This window comes from Rhincodon typus, chromosome 2, assembly GCF_021869965.1.
Source record: "Rhincodon typus isolate 14 chromosome 2, sRhiTyp1.1, whole genome shotgun sequence".
Taxonomy (NCBI): Eukaryota; Metazoa; Chordata; class Chondrichthyes; order Orectolobiformes; family Rhincodontidae; genus Rhincodon; species Rhincodon typus.
This window is the reverse complement of record NC_063333.1, coordinates 71,802,229-71,822,968: the sequence shown is the minus strand read 5'-3', so window position 1 is coordinate 71,822,968 and position 20,740 is coordinate 71,802,229. Positions and strand designations below refer to the sequence as shown.

Genomic DNA, 20,740 nt, shown 5'->3' with positions numbered 1-20,740 from the left:
CAGCAACTTTGTTTTTGTTCTTGATTTACAGCATCCGCAGTTCTTTTGGTTTTTATACAACATTTGGGATACCTGCTTCTATTAGCTGAGGCATAGAGGGAAGGTATGCTGAAACTGTATAAAAGTTGGTTAGACCACAGCTAGAGTTGTTTGCAGTTCTGGAATCCACATTATAGCAGGGGTTTGATTTCACTGAAGAGGGTGCGGAAGAGATTTACCAGAATGTTGCAGGGGCTGGGGTTGTTTTCCTTGGAGCAGAGGAGACTGAGGCGGGGGGGCATTATTCAGATAGATAAAATTATGACATGCAGATACGGCAGACAAGAAGGAACTTTTCCCCTTGGTCAAGGGATCAAGTGAAGGGGCAGGAGATTTAGGGGAGATGTAAGGAAGTGTGTTATTCACTCAGAAGATGTTTGGGAATTTGGAAGTCAATGCCTGTAAAGTTAGTAGACGCTTAGGATGCAGAATCAAGAGGACTCCCAGGGTAACTCCCTTCAGACTGTATTCCACTGAGCTGACACCTCCATGAGTCTGCGCTGCCATCAGCACAGGACATGCCCTGGGTTAGTGATAGCATTGTCTGGGACAGTTAGCTGTAAGGTATGGTTCCATGAGTATCACAATGAATGTCAAGTCTGTGAGATGGCTCCCTCAATTTTGGCAGTAGCCCCCAAGTATTAGTAAGGAGGACTTTGCAGAGTCGACAGGGCTGAATTCACCTTTGAAATTTCTGGTACCTAATTTGATGCCAGATGATCCATCCAGTTTCAGGTTTTTCTTTTAAACTTTTCAGTGGTTAGATACAATGAGTGATTTTTCAGGCCATTTTCACAAGTTATTTAAGAGTCAACCACATTGGCGTAGTCTGGAGTCTCAACTAGGCCAGACCAGGCAAGTTTGACAGATGTCCTTCCTTTAAGCAATCAACAATTGACAGTGGTTTCAGTCATCACACTCTTACTTTCAGATTTATGAAGAATTCAAATTTCACCATCTGCCATGGTTGGACATGAACCTAGGTCCACTGAATCACTAGATTACTAAATCAGCAGCAATGTACAATTACAGTATAATCATTTCAAGCAATGGCTTTTCTTTCCACTTTGTATCATGGCCTCTGGAAACCCACATTAACCTAATTTTGGCAACTGCCCCTTCTATACCTCTATGTTGCTCTTGGTAGACTTTAAGACCACCTCATCTGGAACGGGGATCAGACACTATGATGCTGGCACTAATCTAATTCATATGCTATCTGTCTCGCCAACTAAGCTGTCTGGGCCCCATGTTAACACTGGGTGGAGAAAGAAAGTATCTGGTAAGTCTTACTTCACAGAGATAGGTCAACAACTTCTTTAAATTGAAATTCAGTTTCTGTAGGACCTTCCCAGGCTATCTGTAGTGTCATGTATGGTACCAGAATAATATTCCAGGCCACTTTTAGAGTAGATAGCACCACAAACTCCTCCTTACAGGCTTGATGCACCTGGCAAAACAGTCATGTGTCCTCCTCTGATGATTTTGGATAGGATAATCTTCCTGTGAGTTTATATGCATAAATTTTGCATTGTCTTTTGTTATGGACCAGATCAAATCCCCTGCAAATATATCAATGAGACAGTCTAGACCCGAACTTTTATCTTATTTAAAGGTAAGTGTAAGGGGCTGTATTTCAGATGGAATTTGATTGGCCACACTCCTTGGCTTTAAGCAAAATATACTTTATTCTTACCCCCCATTAAAATACAAACAAAAGAAAGAAGAATCAGTAGAACTTTAACTCTGTTGGAAAACCTAGCAGAATAATAGATTATTTAGCCTCTAAACACTAACTGTTCCAATATAGTTACATTCTATAAACACACCCTTGGCAAAGGCATAGTCTGTAAAACAGGTTGTCTCACATGCAATTTTGGCAGCAGAAAGAGAACCCAAGCTTTTAGCTGTATCACAGAGAGAGAGATGCAGCACTTTTCACAGCCAGCTTCAAATCCCCATCAATTGCTGAAAGCTAAGTGAAAACCCTGGTTCTGTGGGAGCCTGACTCCAACCATTCATCCTGTTTCTGTTGTTCCAACATTCAAATAAACACATTCAAAAAAAAACAAGTCCTCACGAGCTGTTTACCTTAATGGCTTGGACCAAACAGTTCATACCTATAGCTCAAAACCTCTCTTCAAAAAACAACCAGGACAAAATGCACCTCTTTAAAAGCCATAGATAACACAGTCTGGAGCTGGAGGAGCACAGCAGGCCAGGCGGCATCGGAGGAACGGGGAAGTTGACGTTTCTGGTCGAGACCCTTCTTCAGAAATTGGGCAGGGGACGTGGGGGAGCTCAGAAATAAATAGAGAGAGGGGTGGGGCTGGGAAAGGTAGGGTGGATGGTGATAGCCCCAGCCCCACCCCTCCTCTCTCTATTTATTTCTGAGCTCCCTTCCCCTACCCCACCCCTATTTCTGAAGAAGGGTCCTGACCCGAAACGTCAACATTCCTGCTCCTCCGATGCTGCCTGGCCTGCTGTGTTCCTCCAGCTCCACACTGTTTTATCTCTGACTCCAGCATCTGCAGTTCTTACTATCTCTTTAAAGCCATAGTATTGTAACACTTGCTTCTGCAACTGGAGCTGGGCCATTGGTAAAATAGTTTCATTTGGTTGAATCTTACATTTTATTGGCTAACTATGTGTCAAGTTTTTAGGAGGGATTCTCACAACAAAACCCCACAAGAATTATTGCTGTATCTAATCAAACATACCTCATTAGCAAATTACCCCTTCACTATGACATCCCTTATGTCTGATTCTCGGCACACCTTACCATGCGCAATTCCCAGAATGACTCAGCATTCACAAGATTTTTGACAAAAAACCAGCATCATGTATGCTCGGGCCATATTGAAAAGGCTGCTAATTACATGGACAAGCAGTGACAATCTAATATTGCCTCTCACCAGCAGAGCAATAGCACAACAGCCACAAAGACACGCTGTTCATTCTGCAGCCTCAGCACGTACACCAATTTGGTGAATGTGTTGTGCCAGCTGTGTGACCAACACATTAGATCGAAAGGGAGTGCCTGTTGTAGTCTGACTTCCTTCCTATTTCCAGATCAATCATTCAACTTTTCATTGCGTTCAGCACTGAGCATCAATAAATTTACATTTACAGTTGATGAAGTGACGGTCTCCACTTCTTATAGCAACCTATAATGTCTTTGACAAACATTGGCCTCACTATTGCTAATTTCAATATTGTGCAGGTAAGGAGAGGAAAATGAAATGTTAGCCTTCATGTCAAAGGGAATAAAGTAAAAATATAGGGTATTTTTGCTAAAACAATACAAGGCACTTGTCAGACCACATTTGAAATAGTGTGAACAGTTTTTGAGCCCTTTTATAAGGAAAGATAATATTGGCGTTAGAGGCAGTCCAGAGAAGTTCACCGGGCTGATCCCATTTATGGACTGTCTTATGAGGATAGGTTGAATAAGTTGGGCCTGTAACTATTGGAGTTTAGAAGAATGAGAGATGACCTTATTGAAACATACAGAATTCTTAGGTGACTCAGTAGGGTAGATGCGGATAAGTTGTTTCCCCTTGAGGGAGAGTTTAGGAGCAGAGGGTGTAATCTTAGATTTAAAACAGAGATGAAGAGGAGTTTCTTCTCTGAGGGTAATGAATCCTTTTAGTTCTTTGTAGATAGCTGTGGAGGCTGGGTTATTAAGTATTCAGAGCTGAGATAGAATTTTAATTGTGGTTGACCCTTAACTGCTCTCTGAACAATCAGGAATGAGAAATAAATGCTGACCTAGCCAGTGATGCCCACATCCCGTGAATGAATTAAAAAAAACATTATTGATTTCATTGAGCAGTGAAGCAAACTCCATGGGCTCAATGGTCTACTTCTTCTTTTACATCTAATGGTCTTATGCACAGACAGTTAAACTCATTTGTGGTTTGCTCCTGAATAATAACATTTTGATCCATCTTTCATCTATTTGCAAGTTTTATATGTTGAGTTATGGTATTAATGTGGAATTGCAGCGAGAAGCAAGGATACATTTTCCCTCAACCCTGATTAAGAAAACCTGCGTTTTTAGTTTTATAAATATATAATGTGTTTTTTATTATTTATGAAGGAAAGCAGAAGCAGTAACCTCCAGTCTAAAGCTGTCTTTGAAACAAGAGTTTGAACAGTTGAAATGAACCTCTGATATGAGTGTAGAAGGTGATCACATCAAGATGAAATTTTACAGTTCTTCGTAGTTTTTAACCTTTGAGGCTACCACACATAACTCATTGCAGTTGTGAAGTTATAATCATGTCTGCTGAAGAAATGAAAATCTCCTATGTCTGCAGGATGATATTTCCCACAATTGTACATTATGCCTAACAGTATCACTGCGGTGGTCCTGATATTCTATAATATGAAATTACAAGGCTGATTTTTTTATCAGTGTATCTTTTGATGGTGACCCGTGACTACCCCTGCAACCATATCGAAAAATTGTGCACACATTAAAGTTAATCATCAGGATATAGTGTGGTGTCCAGTGATTTCCTGATAATTGAGCAACTGGTTGGGGAGGCTCCCTATGTAGCACGTATTTGTAAAATTGTCCCCAACAGGTAAATGGAGAATTAATCAAAAGACTATCTGCTTGCCCATTCAACATCCACCCTGGTGCTTTCTCCTGTAACTTCTGTAACTGCTGTTCACAATCTGTCTATCATTCTGATGGAAAAGTGCTAACTTTCCTGAAGAGAATATTGACCTTTATTGTCTCACATTTTTTGCAACCAATTTTGATATAATTTTCCTCTATTTTCTCCAGTCTATTCAATCACTTTAGAGCTTTGTGCTTTAAATTATCTGTTGGATGTCACTTTATTTTTCCCTTTAATTCCAGCATTCATCATGGTCACGGTCTTTCCTGTCTTTCATTTAATACCACAATGGTCCTCTGAAACCTTCTTCCTTGTTTCCATTAAACTCCAAAAACACAAGCATAAGTGCTTTTCTCTTCCCTACATCTTGTGCTAAGTCATTCTCAGGAACTCAGAATATTGGACCTCTTTACTATTTCAATGCAGCTTAGCTTCAGATAATCACACTTCTTAATAGTATCTGCTAACAGTGTTATTGTAAAAAAGAGTGCATTGTAAATATAGCACAAAACTTGGGAATTTGGTAAGAATAGGGGAATTCAGAACAGCAAAGAAGAAAGATGGTGCTTTTTTTTGCCTGCAGTACTTGTGGCGATTCTTCTTAGCGTGAATCAATAAACGTCATTTTTTTCCTCTGTGTTTTAATGCTTAGTGCACGTTATTAGGTAGAAAGCAAAAAAAAAATCTCAGTTCAGAGCCTTGTAGGGCATGGTGAGATTTATAGAAGCATTAATCAAGAAATAGTTTGAGGCCAATTCCAACATTGGGAGCATCTATCTGCATTTTTTTAGGCACGTGAGGTGGGTTTCTCAAAAAAAGACCTGAAAACTACTGGAGAAACCCAGCAGGTCTGGCAGCACCTGTGAAGAGAGAAACAGAGTTAAACTTTCAAGTCCAACATGACACTTCTTCAATTCAGTGGGTGACATTTTAGACACATTCACTAGATACAGGTGAGGTGCCGGAGGATGGGAATAATGCAAATGTGTTCCATCGTTTGAAAAGGGTACAAAGGAAATATCAAACAATTTTGGCTAGTTAGTCTTACTTTGGTGTGGGCAAATTGTTGGAATCAATCCTGTGAAATTGGATAAACTGTTACTTAGAAAGACACGGACGAGTAAGAGGTAGTAAGCATGGCTTTGTTAAAGGAAGGTTATGCCTTACAAATTTGATTGAATTCTTTGAGGAAGTGGCAAGGAGGATCGATGAGGGTAGTGTAGTGGATGTTGTTTATATGGATTTTAGTAAGGCATTTTATAAGGCATGGCAGACTGGTCCAAAAACTAAAAGCCCATGGGATACAGGATAATGTGTTGAATTGGATCCAAAGTTGGCTTAGTAACAGGAAACAAAAGATAATGTTCAATGGTTGCCCTTGCAAATGGAAAGCTGTTTCAAGTGGTGTTCCACAGGGTCTGGCATAGGTCCCCTGCTGTTGGTTTTATACATGAACGATTTGGATTTAAACGTGGGAGGCACGATTGGTTCTTTACAGATTGGTTTTGGAGAAGGTAAAGGCAAAAACTGTTGTTAAGCTCATATTCAAAGTAGCAGTATTTATTATACTCTCGTACTAATTACTACTATTATATATGGTCAACACATACCAGACTCTGGCCAGTAGTTACATGAGTTAATAATTAATCGATGCTCTTTGAGTATTCAAATCCATTTGCACAGAGAGTCACATATTCAAGTGTGTCTCTTCGTGAGCTTTTCCCAGAGGGTTCGAACTCCACCCATTCATGGATTTTACACCCATAATATGTGGCATCACTACAAAGTTGCTCCGGGGTCTAAATCCCTTTCACAACAATATATAAGGAAACATAGAAGGTAATGTGCAAACAGGAAGGCCAGCTAAATCTGTTGGAGTTGTGTTGGTTGAGATATGTCCATTGTTGAAACTACAAAAATAATTCAGGTTTTGTTTTATAAAGTTTCATGCAATCTTTTGCAGCCATCTGAACAAGGATTGTAGTACTTGTTTAATGCACTCAACAAATATTCAGTATTTCATTGGAACATCTGCCTTGTGTGTGGTCTCATATTTTGATTGAGGTTGAATGCTCAATTGCTTGATTAATATAAATATATGAGAGAAATATATTTGAAATCTGTTTATGCTTTAGAAATGTATATGTAGCCTACACAAAATCAAAATTATGACTAAAGCTTAAGAATTTTTTAAATCAAAGATTTTTGTTTTGCTTCCACTGTAAATCATAAGCAAAATCGTATGTATATTTCTCTAATCGAGCTCCATAATTAAGAGATCTACCAAAGCCAATTTGTTATTTCGAATGCTATGTGTGAATTTTGAACAATGAGATTTTTAGTGGAGATAATTCAGATTGTGATCAAATTTTCAGCATAATTAACATTACTATATATTTACCTTTACATTATTGAAATTTTTTTAAGTAGAGCAGAAGAAAATATTTAACTTCACAATTTATCAGTACAGCAGAGCAATTGCCATTATCTACATGCATGATTTTTCTTCCTTTCTCTTCCAAAGGAAAAGCCCCAAGGCATCCTCTTCAAATTGTCTATGTTCCTTCCCATTTGTACCATATGCTTTTTGAACTTTTTAAGGTAAGAATCAATAACCTGTTGCAGTCTACTTATGAAGTGTGAAACATGGCAATGGCTTCTGGAGTCATGGAGGTCTAGCACAGCACAGTTTATGTGACTACAGTTGTTTAGCCACCAGTTTGATGGATGAAATTCATTGAAATATAAGGCTGTAGTCACAACTGAAATCTAAAGTGCCTGTGCAGAGTGGGAATGGGGAATGCCCTTCAGTACTGTAATTTGAAATCCATGTTGCTACACTTTTGGGGCAATTCAAGTGCATTTTACATTTAATATAGTGTTCCTGGTAGTTTTGGAACATTTATTTGTTTTTCTAATTTTGTTTGGAATTCATTCACATCAGCTGTGAGAATGTTACCAAAAACAACCATAAAGAATGTTCTCAAATAGAAATGGCCACTAATTAGAAACGTATGAGCACTTGGAGGCAAGTTAATCTAACAAGAAGAAAATCATGCTGAATGTATGTTTTCTAGAATTAAGTTTCATAGATTGTGGATAGAATCAATTTTTTTTTATTTGAACTAGGAGCGATGAAAACAATGACAACAATGAGCAATAATCTGTATCAGAAATTTGAATAGAAAATATATGCTGCTGTAGGTGTGCAATCAGAAAGTTACCCCACAAATGTCATAATATCTTTATAAGCTGTGCCCGTGGTTTTCTGTTCTATTTCAGAATGCAATGCGAGCTACAGTGGAGAATAACAAATCCAGTACTACTCTCCCTCCTATTAAAGTAATGGTCGCTTTAGGAAATGAAGACCTCACCATTAAAGTAAGTTTAAATCAGCTTAAACAGTATCAAAGGGACCTGATTATTGTTATTAAAAGAGATAATAGTCCTAGATTGATTCAAAAAAATCCCCACGGATGGATGGCATTAATCACAGAATGCTGAAAGAGCCTATGGAACAGCTTTGTTAAACAGCAAAACTAATTATGGAGAAATAATTCAATAGATTAGAGACACATGTAAATAGAAAACAGGCGGGTATGAAGCATATTAAAAATGGCCATTACAACAGTCAATGGTACCTGCCGATACTGTAGTCTTGAATTCCTTAAACCAATGGTAAGGGGATATATTGAACGGAGTGTCTGAAGATTTAGTCAGGACTTAACAGTATTTCTAATTTACTTTACTAACATAGATTCAGAAATTTTCTAAAAACCGAAAGAACTGTGGATGCTGTAAATCAAGGAGCAAAAACAAAGTTGCTGGAAAAGCTCAGCAGGTTGGCAGCATCTGTGAAGTAAAAAACAGAGTTAATATTTCGGGTCCGGTGACCCTTCCTCAGTTCAGAGGTACATATTGAAAATAGTAGAGAAAAAATATCATCTTCACCTTACTTTAAATGGCACAAGTAGAACAAGGCGAGCAGACATAGTTTTAAACTAAGGAGAATATAATTTTATAATCATTTCAAATCTAGTATATGGTAATACAGAGCAATTGTTCATTGCATTTTCTTCAAATTTCATCTGTTTTTCACAAAGATCTTGCCAATTTTTAAATAAATAGATTTAAGCCTTTGAATATACAGAATTGGGAGGAGATGGAGACAATTTGGCCTCTGGAGCCTGCTGTACCACTTGATAAAATCATGCCTGATCTGATTGTGGTCTCAACTTCACTCTCCCATCTGTGTCCCATTACCTGTGACTCCCTTGACAATCAAAAATCTATCTAAGTCAATCTTGGATGCACTCAGTGGCAAAACTTGCACTGGATCTGTGGGGAAGATAATTCTACAGACTAACAGCCGTCGGAGTGAAAATAAATTCTCCATTATTTCAGTCTTGAATGACAGGCCCCCAATGATTAAACCATGCCTCCTAGTTCTAGACATCCCCACAATGGAAAAATCTTCTTAGCCTACACCTTGTTAAATCACTTCAGGATCTTACGAATTTACATCTGTCATTGGGAAAATGTTAGAATCTGTTGTGAAGGATCTAATAGTGAAGCATTGAGAAATACATGATATAATCAGACAGAATCAAAATGGTTTCATGCCTGGCAAATTTATTAGGGTTCTTTGAAGGGATAACAAGTATGATAAATAAAGGGAAACCAGTAGTGGAAGTATATTGGGATCGCTTAAAGATGTTCAATAAGGTGCACGTAAGGTTATGCCATCATCTTTTCTTTAACCCAGGTACAATGGAATAAACACAAATAAACTGGTCAAGAAAATACTCTTGAATCATTTATGAAACAATTGGATGTTATGAGAGGTACCCTTTGGATCTGTGAATGCACAAATCAGTAGGCCAAATGGCTTTCCTTATCCCCATTCTTATGTTGTGAATGTATTTGGCAGAATATGATTTTGACTTCTTTTCCAATTAATGAAGAATAGATTTGAATACTTACTTTTTTTGTATTCTTGCTCCAGGTTTTCTTCTTGAACCAACAGTAATGATGGTCAAAATTACCTTTGCTTTTAGATTTCTGACAGAGGTAGTGGTGTCCCTCTCCGTAAAATTGATCGACTGTTCAGTTACATGTATTCCACAGCTCCCAAGCCAGTAGTACAGAATCTCCAAACAGCTCCTCTGGTAAGTAATCCTTATATGTAATTGCATATAAATCTTCATCGTTTATTTTCTTCCACACCCTTTCATAAATTTTTCTCCTTATTTCCTTAATAGTTGATGTTCACTGTAGCCTATGACGACATAGATGTCACCAGTCTTCTTGACCTTATCCATTTTATGCCTGGATATTGAATGTCAGACTTCAGTTGTAGAGGCCCCAGTTCTGTTATCATTCAATGCTATTTGCACTCATTTTCCAGCAGAATACTTGGCAAGAAGAAATCCAGCTATTCTGTTTTCTCCTTTCCATACAGAAATTGAGTAACTATACCTCTGACTTTTGTTCTTTATTGTACAGTGGCAGGTTTGCTCTTTCTAAGACTTTGCTTTTGTTGGGGGTGTATGGCACGGAGCCTTGTGGATTATATTCAAAACTTAATTAATTGTTCTATTAATCTGCATATATTTCAAATTGTCCAGATCAGCACTTAAGACCACAACAAATAGGAACAGAAGTAGACCGTTCGGCCCTTGAGCCTGCTCTGCCATTCAGTAGTATCATGGCTGATCCAACATTCCTCATATCCATTTTCTTACATATTCCCCATAACCCTTGATTCCCCAACTGATCAATAACTTATCTGTTTCAGCTTTAAATATACATAAGGCTTTTCCCCAACAGCTGTCTGTGGCAAGGAATTCCAAAGACTCAACCCTCTGAGAGAAGAAATTCCTCCTCATCTCAAACTTAATTGGCTTCATTCTGAGACTATGTCCTATGGTCTTAGACTCTCCCATGGGGTAACATGTCCTCTCAGCATTTATCCTGTAAAACTCCTTAAGAATTCTCTATGTTTCAATGAGATCACCTCTTGTTCTTCTAAACTCCAGTGAGTAAAGTCCTGACCTGTTTAATCTTTGCTCATCAGACAGTCCCTCCACACCAAGAATCATCCTTGTGAACTCTCTGAACTGCCTGCTATGAGGTGACATCTTTCCTTAAATAAGCGGACCAAAAATGCTCACAGTACTCCAGATCTGGTCTTGCCAACAGTTTGTACAGTAGAATAAGTCTTCCCTATTCTTATACTGTAACTCTCTTGAAGTAAGGGCAAACATTCCATTAGTCTTCCTGATTACGTGCTGCACCTGTGTGCTAGCTTTCTGTGTTTCAAGGACAAGTACCCTCAACCGATCATCAGACACCATTTCTGCCACCTCCAGCAAGATGCCACCACCAGACACCTTTTCCCCTCCCCTCCCTTGTCCGCCTTCCACAGGAGCCATTCCCTCCAGGACACCCTGGTCCACACTTCCTTCACACCCAACACCTTCCCACAGCCCTACAACACCTTCCCCTGTAACCGACGAAGGTGCAACACCTGCCCATTTACCTCCTCCCTCCCCAGTATCCAATGGCCCAAAAATACCTTCCAAGTGAAGCAACACTTCACCTGCACTTCCCAGAATCTAGTCTACTGCATTCGCTGCTCACAATGTGGTCTCCTCTACATTGGGGAAACGAAGCGTAGACTTGGCGACCGCTTCGTAGAACATCTACGTTCTGCTCACAAAAAAGACCCTGAACTACCTGTTGCCTGCCACTTCAATGCACCACCTTGCTCCCTGGCCAACATCTCTGTCTCTAGCTTGCTGCAGTGTTCCAGTGAAACCCAATGCAAGCTGGAGGAACAACACTTCATTTTCCGCTTGGGGACCCTGCAGCCCTCTGAACTCAATATTGAGTTCAATAATTTTAGGACCTAAACTCTCCCATGTCCCAGCCCCCTACCCACACACCAGGCCTTGTTACCATACAGCCTGCCATTACACACCCCTTGTTGTTAATCACTAACAGTCCCCAATAACAACTATTCACCCTCCCAGCCTGATCATTAGCAACTCCTTTGTCTGTCCAACTGTCTTTCTCTCTCTTTGGCCTCTATTCTATCGTTTACTCCCTATCCCACCCACCTCCCTATTTTCTGTATATAAACTGACATTTTCCCAGCTGCCATCAGTTCTGAGGAAGGGTCACCGGACCCGAAACATTAACTCTGTTTTCTCCTTCACAGATGTGCCCAACTTGCTGAGCTTCTCCAGCAACTTTGATTTTGTTCCTGATTTACAGCATCCGCAGTTCTTTCGGTTTTTACAAGTAGCCTCAAGTTCATTTTTGTTGCAGCTTTCCGCAGATTTCTGTATTGAAATGATATTCTATTCTTTTGTTCTCCCTTCCAAAAAGAACAATTCCACATTATATTCAATTTGCCAATTTTTTGCCCACTTAACCTAACAATTTCTCTCTATGAACTGTATCCCTTGCCCAACCTGCCTTGCCACCTGTTTTTGTGTCATCTCTAAATTTAGCTACAGTAAATTCACTTCCTTCCTCCAAGTCATCTATATATATTATAAATAGTTCTGGTCGCAGTACTAATGCCCGTGGAACCCCACTGTTCACAGGTCGTTACCTTGAAAAAGAAACCTTAAATATTCTGATTTAGGATTTATTCACCATCCGACAGCCATGCAAAACAAGTTATTTCCAAACTCCCAAGTCTGCAACTTTCATGCTGAATGACAAAACAAGATTGACATACTTAGGTAAAGTACGTAGGCTTTGAGTGGTAGAAAACCAGGATCAAAGCCATGTGAAGTCTGTGGGATTCATGTTGGACTTTGCTTTGGAGGCCATTATAGAAGCTAAGTATGGTGTAAACTATGTAACCCTGGAGTTCTAAACGCAAAACCTGTTTAATGACAGTAAAACTGTTATTATGGAGTAGATGTCAGATGTAATCTGAGCTTCTCATGAGTGACATTGCATCTAAGAAAAATTCCACAATCCACTGCTCTTAGATGGCAGGCCATCTAAGGGAGTGTGAGTCAGAAAAACAAGATTTTTGTAAGAAACGGAATTATTTACATTCAAGAAAATACATAGGTCATTGCTAAAATGAGTTTGAACTTAGTTTGGCTACTGGCATAAAGGGGAGAAAAGTCACTTGATGCAAAACTAAGCAAACAAACTTTATTTAAGGAAATATATACTACCAAGTAAATTATTATAAAATGTGTATCTCCATGGCGTTATCGTGAATTATGCAGTTCAGAAGGAGACCATTTGGCTCATCATTTATATGCCAGCTCTTTGAAAGAGCTATTCAATTAATCTCATTTTTTTTAGATAGCCCCACAAGTATTTTCTTTTTACAGTTTATATGTTCAATGGTGGGAAAATTCTTCAGGTTTTGCATTTCTGTATATTTTTTTGTGCAGAAATGTATGTATAGAGTTATAGGATACTTTGCAACATTGTTTCCTTGTAAAGCACATTTCAACATAACTTGTTGGCAGTGAAGGCAACTCAAGAAACCTTTGTATGTTAATTTCCTGAATTGGTAAATGGAGAAGATGCCTTAGAAACTGAAGAACTGGTCGCTGGGTCCAGAGTGCTCTTGTATGACCTGAAGTGCCCTTGAAAAATGAGCTAACTTCACACAATTGTGCTAAATAGGTTCGCCAACAGTCACTGTGCTCCACCAAAAGAACCAAATGCAGTGTACTCCAGTTGAGTGCACCCCAATGCTACTACACTGAGTACTAGTGTTTTTTCAACGTTAAAAAAAAATCTGAAAGAACTGCGGATGCTGGAAATCAGAAACAAAAACAGAAATTGCTGGAAAAGCTCAGCAGATCTGGCAGCATCTGTGGAGAGAAATCAGAGTTAATGTTTCACATCCAGTTTCTTCAGAACCCAGAAGCAGTTTTAATATGCTGGCAAAACGATTTACTGTTTTTTTAACAGGTCATGAGAGTACTCCCGAAATGTGGTGGACTATAAAAAGCCACTACACCTTTTGAGGCTGATTTACCCGTGGTTTTGTTGGTTGCTGTTTAGTTTGTAGCTATATTCCAGAAGAATTCTTTAAGGTGCAGAGTCTTTCTGCCATTGGCAGCACAGTGTGAAGAACTGGTGTATAGATGCTGATTGTTCCTTGTTAATGTGTTTTTAAATCCCCATAACATTTCTCTGACTGTAATGGCTTCTAAGTGTGAATCTAAAAAAAACAGGCTGAAGGCACTCCATCTGCATCTAAGAATGCATCTTTTTATCTGTTGTCAGTTGTAGGCTGTAGTTGTGTTTTCTGCACAACTGATGATGGAGAAATGAAAATCAATATGATTAAATTTATGCACAGGAAACTAGTACAGACAAAAATCATTCCACTTCTGAGTATTATTGATTGTTCTACTGTAAGCAGATTTTGTGAACACCTAGGACATTTTTGATGGAATTAGTTGAAGAAATTAATCAAGAAAAGTTGAGATCAGCTATGGGGAGCAGAAGTGCCACGCTGACACTTTTGTATTTTTGGTCGGTGTGTTCTTTTATGTCTATTAGTTTTCTTTATTTCTAACAGGATTTTTAAAAAAAATTAATTGCCACTTTACTATCAAGTGCTAATAAGCTACTGATAACTTTTCAATATTTGTTTGTACTTAACACTTTGAAAACTATTAACTCTCGATTATTCAGGCTTTTCAGGCATTTTCTGTTTAAACAATGTTGCTTTTGTACTGAATAAGGGAAAGAAATCATGACCCTACAGTTTAATATAACTAGTAGCACATGTGTACTCTAACTTTCTTCTCAGTATACTTTTTGTTTAGCCACCAGTTTATAATCTATACGACAAGTAGCATTTTCCATCTTTTTCAATGACAGTGATTAGTTGGACATTTTCAACTTGTCAGAGATATAAGGATGGACCGTAACTGAGGTAAAAAAAACAAGTGAAATACGTGGGCTGAAATGTCAGAAATCTGTTTCCTGAAATGGACCTGCCTTAATTTGAACCAAAGTTGGAAGAATCATCGAATTTTACAGTACAGAAGGAGGCCAATCGGCTTGTGTCGTACCTGCTCCTGAAAGAGCCACCGAACTAGTCCCACTCTCCATTCCTATCTCTATAGCCCTCTAAATTAATCACTTTCAAACATATATCCAGCTCTCTTTTGAAGCCTTCTATGGAATCTGCCTTGACCACGCTCCCTGGCAGCATATCCAAATCCTAACAACTCTCCGAGTACAGAAGTTTCTGTTCATCTCGCTCTTAACTGTAGTGCTGACAACCTTGTCATTGCGACCCCTAGTTACTGACATACCAACTAATGAAAACAAAATATCCTTCTTTATCCTGTCAAGATTGTTCATAATTTTGAGCACCTTAGTAGAGTCACCTGTTAACCTTCTGTGCTCCAAGGAGAATTAGCCCAATTTCTCTAATTTTTCTTGTATCTTAAACAGTCATTCCGAGTATCATTCTAATAAATCTCCTTTGCATTCTCTCCAGGGCTTTAACAACCTTCCTTAAATATGGTGCCCAGAACTGAGCACAAAACTCCAAATGTAGACTGACCAATGATTTGAAGAGGTGTAGCACCACTTCCTTGCTTTTATACACTATGCCTCTATTTATAAACTTAAGGATCTGATAAACAAAACGGCAAGATGCATCCTATGTGAGATGAGATTTGTGTGTGTCCCTGTGTGCAAAACAGCCTGGCAGAGAGTGCAAGTCATGGGTATCCCTGAACTCCAAACTGAAGTCCTGAACAATTCACCTGGTGGGTGAATTGGTCTGCGACTGAGGGTGGTGGTTTCCTGATGCCAACGTACAGGGATAAAGTGTGGAGGAGGACCTGAAGCATACAATAGTGTTATAATGAAGATATTGTTAGTTGAATGCCTGAAGCAACAAGCAGCAAGCTGCCGCTTGCAGGTAACTGCATTGACTTTCACGTTGGGAACTAAGCAGTTTATCTTCTTGGGGAATGAGAGAAGAATTTAAAGCTATATGGAAATAAGGCAGGTTCAGCTAGCAACAAGATGTAAAAATGCATTGAAATAAGGTAGTTGTGGCTCATCAGCTAGATTCTGATCTCGCCATTTAAACTTTAAGGGAGATATTGAAAAGTATTTTTCTCAATATCAAGATTCTGGGTTTTTTCTCCTTCTTTTCCTACATTTCTTTTCATTGCCCACACAGCTCAAATAATTCCGCCCCGAGACCGAGAACTTGTAGCATTGAAAACCAGGCAATAAATGTGTTCTTCCACAACGGAGTCTAAAAAGTCTTTATTCATCAGGCAATCTTAGCATCTAAGTGTGTTGGCATTTAGTAATAAATTTGAAAGCATTTTTGTATTGTTACAGAAATTTATATTAAGCAATTTCTTTGAGTATTGAAACTAGCTTGCAGAAAGATACTGTACTTTAAGTCTTTTTATTGGATACTGAAAGAATTAATAGCTTTACTTAATCAACAGGCTGGCTTTGGATATGGTCTTCCTATTTCACGCCTCTATGCCAAGTATTTTCAAGGAGACCTTAACCTCTACTCAATGGAAGGACATGGTACCGATGCTGTTATTTATTTAAAGGTAATAAAAAATATATAAGAAAAATATGTAAATGTAGAAGATTTATCCATTCCTTTAAATTTCCAAGAGGAAATTCCAAGAGGAAAAAAGAATAACGAGTGGCTTTAAGAGAGAAAAGTAAATGGAAGGGCAGAATGTTTAAAATATAATACTTTGTAAATCATCTAAAACCAACATAACCACTGATAGTTTATTTCTGAGCAAGAGAGATTGATTGGCAGTAATTAATAGTGATTACGTTATTAATGGCATACTTACCAGACTTACCTTTCTGCAGTGAATTAAGTGTGCAAATACAGGAAGATATGAAAATTTTGCAGGTATTTTAACATAAGAAGTAATGATCTTCAAACTACAAGGATCCTTTGTAATGAAAATTCAAATATTTTCAATTGGTTTCCCATGATCTTTCAGCACAAAATTGTCCTTAAATTTGACACTAATTAACAATGTTGCAGTTGTCAGCCAGGGCTTAGGACAGAGACATAGATTTTTGCATGAGAAAATTGTGCCTTCAACTCCCATCTTGTAGATTAGAGAACATAATGCACACAGTTCATTGCAGTACTGAGAGAGTGATTCCATGTTGGGGGTACCTTCTTTCAATTGATGCTTAAATGAAGACTCTGTCATTTCATCATGGTGGATGTAAGGATCCCCATGAATTCTTTTAAAGACTAATGTGAAATCTTCCCTGATCCCCTGCAGCTGACATTACTAAAATAATCCAATCATTATCTTATTCCTGTTTGTGAGACCTGGCTGTGTATAAATGAACTGCCCATTTCTAACTAATACACACTATGTTTCAAAAATATAGTTGGTGGTTTGGTGATAATGTTATGAGTAGTCTAGAGATCTAGGCTAGTGCCCTGGAGAGAGGTGCAAATCCCACCATAGCAGCTGGTGGAATTTAAATTTAATTAATAAGTCTGAAATTGGAATTTTGTCTTAGTAATACTGACCATGAAGCTATCATCAATTTTTATAAAAACTCATTTAGTTCACAGTTGTCCTTTCCCACTTTAGCGAAGGAAATCCATCACGTTACATGGTCTTACTGACTTGTGACTTCAGACACGCAGCAATGAAATGACCTGACAGCCACTTGGTTCAAGGGCTATCGGGGACAGGTAACAAATGCTGGCCTTGTCAGCAATACCTACATCCCACAAAAGCATTAATAACGAACAGAAAACATTGGCAACATGTCTCTTTCTTTTCAGCAATAATGGCATTGTTACTTTGTTGTTTTTGATTTTAATTTTTTTTTACTTTTACAATTATTTTAATAGGCTTTATCCACTGATTCAGTGGAGCGGTTGCCTGTCTTCAATAAATCCGCTTGGAAGCATTACAAAAGTAGGACTGAAGCAGATGATTGGTGTATTCCCAGCAGTGAACCCAAGAACTTGTCCAAGTTCAGTCATCACATTTGAAGAAAAATATTATGAAGAGGAAGGTTCAAGCAATGTTCACAATCACACTGTAACCTTTCTGTGACCATGGTATAGAAATGAATGTTGGTGGCATGCTATAGACTGTCCTGACTTGTATGAAACATTCAAATGTACCTCATATAGTTATCATCATTCAAGTGCATGAATTGACCAATGCTTCCTAGACAAAAAGAAGCAGTAATTTGTGAAATGAATTCCGTATTTACAGAATGAGTATAAGGAGAGAAAAATAAGATCAACATTTGTAGACATGTGATTTTTCTGGCGATGTGTTTTTTTGTGTGCCTGACTAAACCGGAAACTTGCCATTGTGGGAGTTACAGGCTTGAACTAATGCCTGGACTAGAACTCATCAATGATTTTGCAGATGATAATATTTCTGTTTCTTTCAGATGTTTGCTATATGCAAATTGGCTGCGGAGTGATTACATTTAAACAATCAGTTCATTTTCTGTAAACCACTTACAGACATTCTGAGGTTGTGACAAGCTCGGTATAAATGCAAGTTCTTTCATTTTGATGGTGTCAAGTGTGCTTTCCTGTATATAGCCCTGTGTCACACTTGGCTAGGGGTTCTACAAGCATGGCTCTGTTTTGGGCAAGAGACATGAAAAATGTGATTGAATGAGGGCAAAGTAGTGACTTCTGGCATGAAAGGAGTCTCGGAAATGAGATGGTTTTATTGCTTTTTCTTTGGACCTGCTTTGGGGCAACATAAGTGAAAGGCAGAATTAGGGAAATTATCAGTGTTTGTGTTTTTTTTCTATCTGCAGTTGAATTCGGCTTTTACTTTCATCCTACTCTTTGGACATGAAGCAACGTATACATGTATGTATTTGAATAGGTCTGCTTATCACTGGTTACCAGTGGTGCCTTGTGGATAGTTATAAAGTTATATAAACTGTATTTGTAAACAATCTGTGAAAAACTGAACAACTCGGTGTCAATCTGCCAGTATATCTTGTATGTTCCTGAACAGAGAAGTTCTGTGAAATTGAAATGCAGATGGACTGCGTATTTTAAAATGTGAAATAAATTTTTGATAGCTGTGCATAATTGTTGAAATGTGATAATTGAGGTTCAGTCAATATGAATACTCTTCAAAAGAAAAGCACTTGTTTGGGTGCTGAAATAAAAATCACATTTTGAATATTCAAATAAGTGAATCTAAACTTTTGTAACCTCTTAAACTGTTGCCGTTAGTTTTGTGTTGGGCAACAACTAGTATTTATCACACAATATTTCCATCATTAACCTACTTACATTGATCACATTGATTTAAATTATTATGAAGAAAGGAGCCGTGCAATCCAAATACAACCCTTGATCTCTAATTGGGTTGTCTGGATTTCTTTTTCTACAAATACTTAGACTGTCTACACCATTTTTATCACTGAATCACAGAATTGTTACAGCACAGGGGGCGACTATTTAGCCACATCATATCTGTGCCACCTCTCCAAATAAACATTTTACTTAATGTTATTCTCCTGCCTTGTCTTCGTAGTCCTTCTTATTGTGCTGAATCTTACCAGAAGTTAGCTAAGTGTTATTTTTGGCAAGTTTCATGGAAGGTTCCTCTCCACGAGGCCTAGCATTGTTTCTAACACTATATTCCAAACTTACCTAATCACCTATGCACTATGCCCCTATGGTGCACTAGCGTCGTATTTAAAGGCTAGTTGTACACCTAATCAAGTGCTGTCAGTCCATCGCTGCCCTGCACGGTTCCTGTCAATTACCCCATCTTTGTCTTAGGGCGGGGGGACCAGGGGGCGGGGGCGGGGGGATGCAAAATTGACACCTAACTTTTCTGTTACAGGACTGGAAGGACAGGGAATGCACACTGTCACTGTCCATGGAGTGTGTCCTGAGATGTTGGTGCTTGGTGTCCAGAATGGAGGGCCAGAGGAGCAAATGGCAAGCTGGAGTCTCCAGGTTAGTGCTCTAACTTTCATGTTGGGAATTGTTGTTGTCTAGTTATCCAGTGGGTGGTGGAATACTATACAGTTCTGCAATGAGGCAAGATGACATAATAATGAAAATACTAATAAGTACTAGTGCGTTTACTTGGCCTGTTGCTGCTTAATATGGAGAATCTTGTTTCAGTTTTGGGAATCTCCTTACTGCTGATGCATAATTTTCCCAACCTGCTAGCAATTTTTCATATCGTTTGGTGGCTGGAGGATTCCATTCATTGTTCTTTTTCAGATAACAACATAATTCTCTTTTGTAACCTCAACTAAACCTCCCTCCACCACACACTCAGGGAGTGCATTCCAGACCCTGACTACTTGTCTCATAAAAATGGTTGTCCAATTTAGTTTATTTTGGGATGACATCAATTGGAATTGGCCTTATTTTTAAAGTTTGAAGTTTTAATTTCAGTCTTCCATTTCTAATGATTAAAATTGCTATTTTTTTCCACATTCTGTACTTTTTAAGACTGTTTAGTATCCATTATGTTTTATTAATTACAATTTGTAATTGTAATATTCCACAATGAATTTCTCATAAGTGTGATTTAACAACTTATTTTTGTTTGACTCACAAATGTAATAAAATAAATAGTAAGGAGGTACAGAGACAACAAGGTGCAGAGCTGGATGAACACAGCAGGCCAAGCAGCATCATAGGAGCACGGATTAATGTTTAAGGTTTGTAAAGGAAGTCAAAACTAAAGCTGTAACTAATGGATCGTTACATCAGTGCTATTGCTTGCAGTACTGGCTGTAATTTACTTGATCTTTCTAGCACCTCCTTTCGTGCACTGGGCTATCTGTGCCATTAGAATTGATTCTTGGAAATGTTTCTGCAGCCCTTCCCAGATGAATATCATTACTCCTATTCCACTAATGGAATGCCCCGGTCGATAAAATATACCACAGGGCTTTCTAGAAACAACATTTTAATTCAAAGTTACCGTTTATAAAAGTTACCGTTTATAACTTTGTGTTGTCTGATATTATGTGCCTTGTTTAGTAGTATAATTTCTTTAAAAGAAGTATTGTTT

General features: G+C 38.3%; 1 protein-coding gene across 2 annotated transcripts in view; it reads left to right on the top strand.

The window, feature by feature from the left end:
• pdk4 (pyruvate dehydrogenase kinase, isozyme 4) overlaps nt 1–18,778 on the top strand; it is a 36,189-nt gene extending 17,411 nt beyond the window's left edge. For both annotated transcript variants that reach the window (XM_048610544.1, XM_048610538.1), the window contains 5 exons: nt 7,195–7,271; nt 7,953–8,051; nt 9,728–9,838; nt 16,154–16,267; nt 17,563–18,778. In XM_048610544.1, the coding sequence (XP_048466501.1) occupies nt 7,195–7,271; nt 7,953–8,051; nt 9,728–9,838; nt 16,154–16,267; nt 17,563–17,706 (545 nt within the window). In that variant the 3' untranslated portion in view covers nt 17,707–18,778. The remainder of the gene's footprint in view (nt 1–7,194; nt 7,272–7,952; nt 8,052–9,727; nt 9,839–16,153; nt 16,268–17,562) is intronic.
• The last annotated feature ends 1,962 nt before the right edge of the window (nt 18,779–20,740 follow it).